At 45.6% G+C, this 13,169-nt stretch overlaps 1 protein-coding gene across 18 annotated transcripts in view; it reads left to right on the forward strand.

Annotated features, from left to right (window-relative positions):
• The window catches only part of Foxp1 (forkhead box P1), a 597,317-nt gene that overhangs the window by 508,758 nt on the left and 75,390 nt on the right, over nt 1–13,169 (forward strand). For 15 of the 18 annotated variants that reach the window (XM_029478340.2, XM_085840212.1, XM_085840223.1 and 12 more), the window contains 3 exons: nt 627–764; nt 1,775–1,864; nt 7,273–7,426. In XM_029478340.2, the coding sequence (XP_029334200.1) occupies nt 627–764; nt 1,775–1,864; nt 7,273–7,426 (382 nt within the window). The remainder of the gene's footprint in view (nt 1–626; nt 765–1,774; nt 1,865–7,272; nt 7,427–13,169) is intronic. The other 3 variants (XM_085840220.1, XM_085840222.1, XM_029478353.2) reach the window with 1 other exon arrangement.

Consider the following 13,169-nt stretch of genomic DNA (forward strand, 5'->3'; position numbering starts at 1 on the left):
ACACGTAATAGGGAAGAATTGAGACATCTGTATGCTCAGTGAAGAAGGAAGGGGAAAAGCGGTCCCAGGGAGGGTCGGTGGTTTAAGTTCAGAAGGTGTGTCCAAGGTTCTGCCACCAGCAAAGCCAAGCATCCTTGATGATCCTGAAAGTCACTTTCCACATTGACGTGGGTCATGCTAGCTGTGACTACAGAGCTGCTTGTTCTTCCTTAATGTCCTCCCTAAAACAAACAAGCAAGCAAACAAACAAACAAACAGAAGTGTGGGTTAACTTCTTAACAGCTCATTTTAATGAGAACCAGGATGGCTCTGTCCCTAATCCTGGTAACATTTGTTAAGGTGTGCTTCCTGCTCTGCTCGTAAGGTTGGCCAGAACCCATCCTGGCTGCAAGGTCTTCTCTTACATCTCTTGACTTGCCCAGCATCTGTGATGCCCTGGGTTGGATACCTGACAACATCACCATAAAACTGATACTGATAATGGCACAAGGGTTTGCATAGGGTCTGTGCTTGTATCTCTTTGCCATCCATACATGGGAAAGTCGTTTTTTTGAAGAAGGCTGAACCTGTGAGGCTGGGGCTGTGTGGCTTCCTCGATTCCTACTGACACCTCGTTACTGTTGTAGGTTCCCGTGTCAGTGGCTATGATGACACCTCAGGTTATCACTCCTCAACAAATGCAGCAGATCCTCCAGCAGCAGGTGCTGAGCCCCCAGCAGCTCCAGGTTCTCCTCCAGCAGCAGCAGGCCCTCATGCTTCAACAGGTAATTGTCTCCCCACCCAGAGCCCTGCCACTCAGTCCGCACTTCCCCTCCACCTATCCAGTTGCTTTCCCTGTTGGAGAATGAACATGGCAGGCTACATGGGACAGAATCCCACCTGGTTCCTGGATGATAAGCGTGGTGTCCACGCCCCTGAAGGACTGGAATGATGCCACATGTCTAGGGCTCCGGCCTGGAGACTGTCCCATGGACTGAGATTAGGGCTGGAATAAGACTTAGTAAAAAAATATCTTTCAGGCTTAGAGAGCTTTTTGGTCTTTTATTTTGGTAAGCCAAGAGCTTCTAAGTGGCATGAACCAAAGCGGCACGAGGTGTACATTGGAAGCAAGTCTATGTTAACAGCTCTTGAAGCCCCTAGTTCAACCCCAAAGCTTACCTTTAACGTTTTTTTTTCCTTAGATATGGAAAGAAGTATTTTGGAGTCCATAAATTTCCAGGCAGAGTTTACTTTCTCCACACACGTTGATGCTCAGATACACTTGTGGCTATCCTTGTGTCTCAGGGACATAAGACTCAGACTGAAGAAGCAACCTAAATCCAACAGATAGACACTATAGGGAAAGAAGTCACTACCATATAACTCGATGAGGCTAGGGCTTGGAGGACGTTCCCAACATGTTGAAGCATCCAAGTGTGGGACCCTCCTTGCCCCACCTCCCATAATTTAGAAAGCCTGAGCTAGAGGCCGAGCAGAGCCTGCAAGGGCACCTCAGCTTTGTTGTACAATCAAAGGTCATCCCTTGCTTTATTTTAATTAATTTGTGTAGAAAATGGTATGTTTTTCATCAGTTCATTTTTGAGATTACTTCTCAGACCTTAATGCCAAGAATAGTCAGTGCGTGTGGAATTTATTGTCGGGTTTCAAAGTAAAAGGTCAGGCCATTCCAGATAAAAGGATGCTATTTTTCATATCACAGTTTGTGCATGGCACGGAGAGGGACAGTGGGTCGCCGTCTTCCGTTACTTACCGTCCCCTCCTCTCTCTCTTGTAGCAGCAGCTTCAAGAATTTTATAAAAAACAACAGGAACAGTTGCAGCTTCAACTTCTCCAACAGCAACATGCTGGAAAACAGCCGAAAGAGGTACGGATGATACATATTTTACTTTCAGACCACAGATCTCGGGGGACTATCTAGTGGCTATTAAACTGTCATTCATCTTTTAAATAATCGCCCAACTCAGCTGACTCTATCGGTTCTCGGCTTTCAGACCGAGAGTTATTGTCCTGTTGGTGCTAAGATTTCTCGATTCCTTACATTAACCATGGCTGTGCACCTCTGCTGTGGGGACAGTGCCCTGAGCAGTCTTCTGTCCTCCTTTGATAGAACTGAGGACCGGCGTACAGCTGGGCTGGGGAGGGACAGAGTTGAAAAAGGATGCACACTTAATGGGTTTCATCATTTAATTATTGGTTTGTTTGTTGGTTGGTTTGTTTGCCTTATGAACCCAAGCATTTGGGAAGGTGGCAATGGCCTTCTCCATTGGCCAGCTACCTTCTTGTGAGGTTAGACAAGCAAGGCGTTTACAATGTGATTAAACAATATCTTCATCCAGCCTCTTGCATGTTGAGCGTGTCCTAATTGCCTAACACATGTGCATGAGTTAAAGTCAGGGGACTCACCTGTACTTAGCAAAACAAAGCTGAACAACAGCAACCCCCCACCGCCCACCCCCCACACTGTATTTACTTCTGTGTCCCACAGTTCTTTGCAGTGTTTCTAATTGATTGCATTTGGCTGCTCTGCCCATGCAGGTGACCCTTGTAGACCCATACACCATGGGACCTTCCCAGGCAGGAGTTCCCACCTCATCTTCTATAGGTTGCCATGAGTCTGGGGGTGCTGTCACTTCTGAGAGCCCTTGAGTGCCACTGTGCCTAGGTATTAGGATCTCCTCCCAGCCCTCCACAGTTACCCAGTGGTCCAAAGCTTTGCCTTAAGTATCCCTCCTTTGCAACAACAAAATACATCATACCGTGCATAGCATCCTATCTTCTTGGCTTTCCTGGCAGCCCTGAGCAGCCACGTTTGCTCTGTGGAGGGAGTCTTGCCAGGTGACTGCCTCCACATCCCTGTCCCTCATAGGAGGAGGATGGCTGCTGGTTTTCCACATGGGAGTCACCCAGGTTTCTCTCCCCATGCCGGCTCCTCCCTTTACACGCTCTCTATGCTCTGCCAAGTTTCCCCACCCGGGAGTCCTGTTTAGCAGGCTGCTTGTAAACCCCCTACGGAGCAGGGGCAGTTTTGGGGTAAAGGGGAGGAGGCATATTAATGAAAATGCTGACACAACCTTAAGGGCCGTGGCTCTGGCTCGCTACCGGGCGCTGCTCTAATAAAAAAGGGAGCAGATTAAAAAGTGTCTAAAATGTAAATCTAAAGGACTAACAGTAATTAAAATGGAAATGGCACGGGGAGGGAAGGCATGTAATTGTGAGATATCACCCCGCAGAAGGCTCTCAGCTTTGTTTTCCTGGCTGTTTTTCTAATTCAGCCGGGCTTACTCATCAGTGGCAGTTCAATGCGCCTTAATGACTCTGGGATTGCAGGCATCACTCTGGACAAAGAAATGATTATTGTGCGGTCAAAAGAAGTTCAAAGACAAGGAGGGAATTTCAGTTTTTTCCCTTAGAGATCCACATTCAAGAGCATATAAATTAAGCCAAATGTTAAAAACCACAGTCTGAAAGCTGACTTCAAAGTCACAACTCTCTAATTAATGAACTGCGAGCTTCAGTTTGGACAAGTTGGGGTTTGATGCGCCCATAAATCAACATGACAGGCCTGTTTCACAGTCTCAGACAGTGCTTGTCACTGAGTCACATCAGATGTAAACACAGCAGAAAAAAGAAGGGCTAGGAAGGAGGCGCAATTGATCAACAGAATTGGTAAAAACCCACTTTTGAAGCACATTATGCATGATCACAGGAAATGGTTGCAGCCTCAAGAGGTTTCCCCGTCTGCCGTGGCTTTTTTGAATCAGATTTCTCACAGCCTTCAAAAGGGAGAAGAAGAATTATAGAGTTTCTCCCCCGTGGCTTGCAGGCAATAACCCCCTGTTGTTATTTTGTGCTTCTTTCTTTTCAAAGGCATCAAAATTTAGTTTTTTAAAGATCTTTAACTCTCCATTTGAAGACACACTAAAAAAGGGCTGCCAGGGCCACTCTTATCAGTTACCAGGGGCTGCCTTCTTCCTTCCCATCGCCACTGACGATTAACCTCTTATTTGGTCTTGTAGACAGCGTTTGGGAAGCACATTGCGTGCTGGGAAGACATGAAAGTTCAGGCGAGCTCTGAGGGCTCCAGAAAGACATGGAGTGGGGAAGTTCCCCCGCAGAAGAGTTCCCAAAGTGCTGTTGTCGGGAAGGGGAAACAAACATAAGACTGACATCTGAGCTTGCGCAGAGAGTGCTGGCTAACTGAGCATATTGTGTCCACGGGCAAAGAGGGAAGCATTGTAGTGGGTGGTTTTTATTTTTATTGCCTGTTTTTTGCTTTTGTTTTTGTTGTTGTTGTTGTTTTCATCTTGAGGACACTGGGCTTGCTGGGACCCATGGTTTGGTGATCCGTGGCCATAACTTACCTAGAGGAAGGCAGCAAGTGTAGTCAGAGCAGTAGTGTCCTTGGGTTTCCCTGTGTGTTCATAATGCCCTGGACTATTACACTAGGGATTGGGAGATTCTGCTCCTCTGAGATGTCAAGGGCTCCTGTCCCCAAATCATCGTGCATCTGATGGTCCTTCTGTGCTGTAGTGGAAGAGTCACTTGGTAGCAGCTGTGTGGTATGGCCTGGTGGTAATTGATAATTTTGACAAGGTTTGAACATAGACATCTGCAGATGGAGCAAGTGTCTTATTCCTTTACGGAACGAGCTGTCATTAGCCGCTCATCATTTTCTACAGCCAGGTACCTCCTCTCCTGTCCCCCGCAACCCCGTTGTTGTTGTTGTTGTTTGCTTAAGTCTGGTCCCATAGCCAGAGCACATTACATATACTTTTTCTTAAAGTTGTATATGACACCTCCTTGGGAAGTTGGAAGTCACACTGAACCAGACCCAAGATGCTCCTTTGGAGATAGCTGTTAGCTGATGGTGTCAGAGGTGTAGTACACAATGGAAGGGACAGCTCCTGGGTCCTGGACTCAGGGCAGTTGGGAAAGTAGATGGCAGAATTCACTTTAAAATCAAGCCGGGTATGTGTGGGGGGTGGGGGTAGGGGTGCCATCCTGTGTGATGAGGTGGCAGAGCTGATTGTTTTAAAAGGGCCGTTTGTCCTGGGCAGTTATGACAGTTTATGTTAGGCAGTAGGGAGTAGCCAAAGAAAGGAAAACAGACCTTTGACTGCAGCTCTAGGGAGGGGACCTGAAACGAAAGGTTTATCAGAGCATTTGAGCATTTTAGCACTGACTGCTGACCTGTCAGGGACTGTGCAGAGACCTTTTTTGTATGCATTCAACTGTGAGAGGTAAACAAACGGACTCGTATCCTGTGTTTGGTAACTGGGTGGGGAGCACAGTTTGGCAACCAGTGTTGCTTTTAAATTCTTCTTTGGACAATGGGCCTTGTATACTTTTATATCCTGGCTTTTCAAATACGGACAGCTTTCATGGGCACTTGCCTAGGGATGGCCACAGACAGCAGAAAATGGCATCAGTCACTTTATATAAATACACAGTTTTTAAACACTCACTTACAGTAAGACAGGAAGCACCCTCCCCAGCCTTCATCCCCCCTTTATGTTCGACCTCACTAGTGGCTAATTCCCCAGTCTTTGACTGTGTCCCTCTTCTTTAATGTCATGAGTTAATATCTGTTGAAGAAGTGAAAAAATCCTTTTGACATGAATATAACCATCACTGGGTTTCACATTAATGTGGTAACTTGGGAAGGGGTGAGAACAATTGGATCATTTTCTGCATGCTGTTCTTAAAATGAAAGCACTGGCTTTTCATTTAAATTTATTTAAATTTTTGTTGTCGGTGGTATAGAATTTGTTTTTTTTGGAGTGAAACTCAATTAACTTTCTCAGTGGCGTGGTGGTAAGTCTGAAATTGGTTACTAATATGAGGACGATGGCTTTTTTTCTTTTTTCCTTTTTTTTTTTCCTGTAAAATAAACTACACAGAGGCCAAAAGGAAACCACCATTTTTCTCTTCCTTTGAACTTTGCATCAGAAGGTCTTGGTGCACACACCATTTTATGGCCATATCAGATCAAGGTCATGTGTTCGGTTAAGTGAATGCAGTTGTTTGTAAAGTATTGTTATTGAGCAGAGCAGGCAGGCTCTCAAAACACTGGGCCATCATCTTCTTGCCAAGACATCACTGACCTTTGGAATAATATTCAAAATTAAGAGCTCTTGTGTGTTCCTTAAAGATGTGTGTGTGTGTGTGTGTGTGTTGGGGGGGAATTCAGCTAGGAGAGGGTTAATTTTTTCTTTCTAATTGTTAGCCATAACGTAGCCAAGACCTCCACCTCGATACGATTCCTAGCAGATTAAGGATATTAGATAATTTCCTTCTATTTATTGTATTCCTGCACCGTATTATCTTTCTATCACTCAGATAATTACTGAGGAAATCTACATTAATTTTTTTTTGGCTGGGGCAAAGCCTGCTAAACACAAGAATGATGTATTGATGTTTTACACAACAAAAGTTTTCCTCCTGTCATTGTGCAGTCAACAGAGATATTTATCATATCATAAAGTCCCCCCTTTCCGAGAACAAAGTGGGCGGGGGACATGGGACAACCTGAGGTTGAAACTCAAGCCAACTTAAGGATCCAAAGCTCGGAGCGCCTGTTCACATTAAACACTCATGGTGGAGTATGATGTTGTTTGCTAAATTATGAATGTGCGTAATTAAAATCTAGTGGCTGTTTCTATGAAAGATTTACAATGTTATTTCATCGTTTGTCATGGCTAATTAACAATATTAGATGAAGTTTTTCTTCTTCAAAGGTCTGATTTTTTCTCATTTATTTATGTCAGAAGTAGTAAGCACTAGTTAAAGGCCCTTGCTAGTACAGGCAGGGAGAGGGGCACTTTGTTCTTTTACACCTCAAGGGTTCAGGGTTCAAATCCCTCCAGACGAGAAGGATGTCCTTTCCTTTCTATTATGAATAAGTACGGATTTCAGAGTCTCAAAAGTTCATGTCTTGACTACAGAACTCATGCTTTTCCTGTTGTTGGGGCGGGGGCGGGGGTGGGGAGCAGGCTTGTCAGAGGAATCCTTTTTGCTGGGGGTGGTGTGTGTGGGGGAGCAGCAGAAGAGTTAACACAGACCTCCACACACCCTTGCCTTACATCAGACATGGTACTGTGTCCCTATGAAACCTTGACACGGAGCCCCCTCCCCCACACCCCCCCCCCCCAAGCTAAGGTGGCAGCCCTCAGATTATGGAAGATGGTGGTGGGTTTTAAAGCACGCACATGCACACTCTGACCCTTCCCGGCGATTGCCCGGCTCATTCCTGCCCCTCACTGTTTCTTGCAGCAGCAGCAGGTGGCTACCCAGCAGTTGGCTTTCCAGCAGCAGCTTCTCCAGATGCAGCAGCTGCAGCAGCAGCACCTCCTGTCTCTCCAGCGCCAAGGCCTCCTAACAATTCAGCCGGGGCAGCCTGCCCTTCCCCTCCAACCCCTCGCTCAAGGTAAGCACTCGGCGCTGCAGGGGCAGGGGATTACACGGGAGGCAGCTCTGTGGAGAGGGCTGGTGGAGGGGATGGGGTGACTCTTGATCTCTACCTGCTTGGCATGCAGGGATTTACGGACCTGAAACATGCACAGAGAGGCATTAACCACCGGACAGTAAGGCAGACGGCCCTTGCAGAGCCTGTTGGTGTCAGAGGAAGGGTCAGGGATCTGAATGCTCACAGGGACCCTGCTGCAGTGTTGGGAAAAGGGAATCAAATGTTCTGCACCCTCACTGAACATTTCATTGCAGTCCTTTGGCATTTCAGTTCTGAATGTTCTTGAAGCATACTATGTAATCATGTTAAAGCATGTTTTACAACACGAGAAGTTCTTTTCTTCTTCCCTCCTTCCTCTCTGTCTCTGCAACGCACCCCTTCTCTTTCTCTCTCCTCTCCCTCTCCTTCTTTCCCTCTCTTATAGGGTCTCTGACATAGCTCAGGCTAACCTGGAACTTTAAATCCTGCCTCCACCTCCTGAGTCATTGAAGTATGGGTGTGTGTCATGATGCCCAGCTCCTTGTTTAAACATTACAAATATTTTATAGAAACACCATTTAAAAACTTTATTTTTGTGTTTTTATTTGTATTGGTGTTTTGCCTGCATGTGTGTGCCTGATGGCTGTTGAGGCCAGAAGACGGTGTCAGATGCCCTGGGTCTGGAGTTACAGACAGTTGTAATCTGCCATGTGGGTGCTAGGAATTGAACCCAGGTCCTCTGAAACAGCAGCCAGTGCTCTTAACTGCTGAGACATTTCTTTAGCTTTCTAAGTACCATTTTTTAATATTCAGGCACACTATCAATTTTATTTTCACCAGGGATGTTAAAAATCAATCTGAAGCCGGGCGTGGTGGCGCACGCCTTTAATCCCAGCACTCGGGAGGCAGAGGCAGGCGGATTTCTGAGTTCGAGGCCAGCCGCCTGGTCTACAAAGTGAGTTCCAGGACAGCCAGGGCTATACAGAGAAACCCTGTCTCGAAAAACCAAAAAAAAAAAAAAAATCAATCTGAATTCTAAAAATTAGTGTGTGTGTTTTTGTTTGTTTGTTTTGTTTCTGTTTCTTTTTACCTTTTTTTTTTTTCTGCTGATTTTGAGTTCATTAGTTACCCATTCATTTCCAGTTATTTTTTTTTTAAACTTCGATTCCTTGACAAATATCAAGGAGTTTTGGTGGGGGTTTTGTTGTTTTTGTTTGTTTAATTATTTATGGATATTTTGCATGCATATGTGTCTGTGCACCATTGTGTATGCAGTACCTGTGGAGGCCAGGAGAGGGCATCAGGTTCTCTGGAAATGGAGTTAAGGATGGTTGTGAGCTGCCTTTATGGGTGCTGGCAATCCAACCTGAGTGCTCCTGGAAAGCAGTATATTTAACCAGCCTTGCAAAGTATTGATAGTAGATATCTTGAAAAGCTGCAGCCATCCAAGGCTAAGGGAATCTGTAGGTGTTCTTAGGAGACCTGTGGAAGCAGGAGGGAGGATGTAGGTATGTCGTGACTGTTTACAGGCCTTGTCCCTGTCCATGCCTTCGCAGTGCATATTCTCAGACTACCAAGTACACATGGAAAGAAAGAAAAGGAGCAACACTGATACCTGTGCCAGGCATGCACAGGTGATTTTCTTGTTATTCCATCAACGGTACTACATGGCAGTGGTTTAAGTATTCACATAGTGTTAAGTGCCATAAGTCAGGTGGGGCTTCTTTAAATTTAAACTTAGGAGTTCTTTCAAATACCACGCCATCCTCTCCTCTCTTTTCCTTTCCTTTCTTTCCCCCTTTCTTTCTTTCTTTCTTTCTTTCTTTCTTTCTTTCTTTCTTTCTTTCTTTCTTTCTTTCTTTCTTTCTTTCCAGCCAGACTCTTACTTTGTAACCCAAGGGTGGCCTCCAAGTCTGATCTCAGTTCCCTGAACAACAGGTGAGATTATAGATGTGAACCACACCATCCAGTTTATGCTACACCTTTATATATGAGGGCTTTGAGCATCCATGTACCCTGCTGTCCACAGTGGGATCCTACAGAGACACAGAAATGACTGCATGTGATACTGCAGAGTCCCCGTCCTTAGGGCCTGCAGTCCTTCCTACTGTGGCGGGTCTGTGTAGTGGCCACTGGATGGATGGTAGCCACAGCTTCCTAAAGTTTTGGGTTCCGTTGCCTCCTGGAGCAGGGTGAGAATAATGGCTCTCTTTTGTGCTGCTGAAGAGGTAGTCGTTTGTCTCGAAGTTTTTGGTGCTTTGTGGAGCCAGTGGGGTGTGTCTGTTTAGGTTTTTGTCTCTGGAGTCAGCCACACCCAACATCTGTCCCTTATGGGTTTTGTTGTTGTTTTCTTTGCTTTTAATGCTCAGACCGAGGATCTTTCCTCCTTTCACTTCCTCCTGCCCTCCCACCTGCCCTTGCCCTGTCTGCTGAGCTGTTTCGTATCTGAGAGGCATAGCTTCCATTGCCGTCCAGTGGGCAGGAGTGGGAACTGAGCCCAGGGCAAAGGAAGGACACGTTGGCTAATGCGTTTCTGTGCTTCCATAATGTCATAACCTGCATTAATTACACCCTATGGTTTATTGTTGGAAACATGGCAGGCTGTTCTGCCACACCCACCAGAGGACTCAAGCCTCGCTCCCTGGCTCCCTCCCTGGCTCTCATCTTTTCCCACCGCTCCTACACTATTAAGTTTGCTCACTGAGGTTCATTGCTGCAGTACATCAGTTAAGCTGTCCAAAAGAGGGCAAATCGGCAGTGGCAAGACAAGCACTTGTGTAATGTAAAAGACGTGAGCACGGTGATGCGTGCAGCGTGATCGCCACAGCAACACATGGGAGCCACCACAGGCAGTTCACTAGCTGTGGCACTGATGGATGCGCTTAGCCGTCTGCTGTAACTATTAGCGTCTGCAACATTAGGAAGAAGCCTCTGTAAAAGACTAAGGGGAGTCTGCATGTGCACCCAAGATGGCATGGATGTAAATGTGTGCCTTGCTGGCATTAGACGCTGGGTATAAAGTGGACCGCAGTCATTGCTGCTGTCTTTTGTAAGCTCCCTTTGGTCTCCCCAATCTCCTCTGCAAAGTGGCTGGAGAGCTTTCAGTCACGTTGCGCTACAACACAATTCTTTTTTTATCCGAGAGATGATGGCTTAAAACTGATGTCATTATGAGGTTTAAATCAACTTTCTGCTTGCTTGAACATGGTCACCTGGGTACGGATGTACAAGGACAAAAAAAGGTTGATCAACTGTCTTGGAGCCAGTGATACCTGGGGTTGTAAAATTGAGTTCCACGACCAGTAATCTGTCAACTGTCCCCACAACATACATTTTTTAAACCTGTGCCTGCATTTTCTTTTATAATGAAGGGGCAGGTTGTCCTGGGAGGGAAGAAAAGAAGAAGGAAAAAAAAAAAGAAATGCAGTGAGGTCCAAGGGTTAGGTGTTTGAAAGCGCTGGCACTGCTGACTCTAATAAAGCCATCAGGATTCTTCTGCCGCCCTTTCACGGCCCTGTCAAGTTATTTCAAATCTGTGTGCAAATCCAAAAGTATAGGCATATTGAATGATATTTTAAAGGCCTTCCCTCCCTGGAGATTTTATGGTCGAATGTTTTCTTTTCGGATTATTCCAGAGTAGTTGTTTTCAGCCGTTCTAATACTGGAGCCCCCTTAAGACAGTTCCTCATGTTGTGGTGAGCCCCAGCCATAAAATTGTTTTGTTGCTATTTCATAACTAATTTTGATAGTGTTATGAACCATAACATAAGTAGCTGACATGCAGATTGTCTTAGGCTACCCCTGTAAAGAGGATTATTTGACCCCTCTGTCAGGGGTCACGACCCACAGGTTGAGAACTGCCTTAGAGTCTCCTGTTTGCCATAACAAACCTGTCTGTTCTCATCCAATTTCATTTCTTGTTTGACTCTCCTTTACACCTGTAGTTTCATGCAGAGCTGTCCCATTCCTGTTGTTACAATCCTTTACTTTTTTAAAGTGTAAACTGTACACACTTGGTCATATACCAAGTAATGGATTTGTCTAACTTGGTAGTCTCACTGTACTGTGCTGGAAGAGTCACATGGTTTCTGAAAGTGGAGCATTCCTGTCGTCTGATGGGTAAGCAGCTTGGCTGCTATCTGCCTGGACTCTGCCATGAGGTGTAGGCATTCTGGGGTGGCCAGTAGTCCTGAGGAGTTGAATCGACCACCTCTGCCATCCATTGAGAATGCCTCCAAGCCTAATGAACCCAGTGACACCTGGCCCCAAAGTACCTGCTGTTGCTCATGAGTCCCTCTTTCTACCGAGTCCGTGTGGATGGCGAGCCCGATCTGCCAACCTATTGGAGTAAAAGAAGATCAGAAGCCCACCAGTGCACTCACTGTGCAGGAGTAACAAGTGCTGAACCCATTTGTCTTGGTCTTGGTTTGCCAGGGAAGTGCTGTCCCTCTGGTATAGCCTCAGAAGCCTGCTTTTCTCAGAAGGAGAAAGGTGACAAGGCCAGCTGTTGGGAGACCCAAGGCTTTTCCTTTGCGTTTGACCCAGAAATCAATTAGTCTGAGTCGAAAATAGGTGGCCATTTCTCTCCCTGTGTTTACTCACTAGAAAATGCAAGTAGATGTTAACTTGTATGTGTCTCCTCTCAATACACCCTCATGCACAGACCAGCCTGTCTCCCCACCCACACCCCCCATTGTTTCACTTGAGTAAAAGATGGTCTGTGGTCTGAGGGTCAGCTCTGTTTACGGGTAATTGTGAGTGTGCGGATCACAGTGGCAGACCTGCTAGCTATGGGCACATCCTCCCCGTCACTTTGAAAGGTGTTTGAAAATAACGGCTCAGACGCAGCACCACCGGACCCAGGATCGTGTCCTGACCTTTCCCTTTGTTTAATTTGCCTCAAGGTTTGATTTCAGGGCACAAGGATTAATTGAATATGCGTAATAACTAAATGCTCATTTGGGACAAAATCCATCAAAATATAATTGGCATTTGATTTTTATGAAGGGAGAAGGAAATCCACTCAGCTGTCGAGGATGCGTTTGAAGGATCTCTGACCACTCAATGCATTATTTTTAGCTTCCTTTATAATATATATTAATTGCAAATACTTGAGCATTTGAACATTTTCCCGGAGCACTGCTCAGAGAGACCAACTGTTTTTGTTACTGCTCCTCTTAGAAAGGCGGGGAAGGTTATTGGTCTGCTGTGCAATAATTTACTCCTCTTTGATATGCAAACGATCCACGGTGAATATAAAAAAATCCTATCAGACTCATTTCACAGTTCTTAACCACTCGGATTCTCTGGAGTCCGTCGCCTCATTAGGCCAGTGCTCTCCAATGCTAGCATAATTAAAATCTTTAACAGTTTAGCAAAGTAAAGATGTTTGGCTGATCACGTTGAGATGATTATCTAGCCATTGTATTCTAAATGACAAAAATAAATTAAATTTAGACCTTGGCATTTTTTTTTTATTATGTGTTCCAAATGAATATAATGCGCACAGCCTTCTCTTTTCAATCCGGTACATTTTGGTTTGGTAAGAAACATGCCTGCTTCGGCTGTTGCTATCTAACCAGAAGATGGCCGGCTTTCTAGGAGAGCTGTGTTCCAGTTGACGGATACAGTGAACTGCAGTCCAGACGTAGCGTTCTGAGGCAGAGTTGCCTTGTGGTATACAGGGTGTGTGGTTGCTTTTCCTCCTCAAGAGGAAGCTGTCTCC

Source organism: Mus caroli, unplaced genomic scaffold (genome assembly GCF_978045245.1).
Source record: "Mus caroli unplaced genomic scaffold, Mus_caroli_1 scaffold_7, whole genome shotgun sequence".
Classification (NCBI taxonomy): domain Eukaryota; kingdom Metazoa; phylum Chordata; class Mammalia; order Rodentia; family Muridae; genus Mus; species Mus caroli.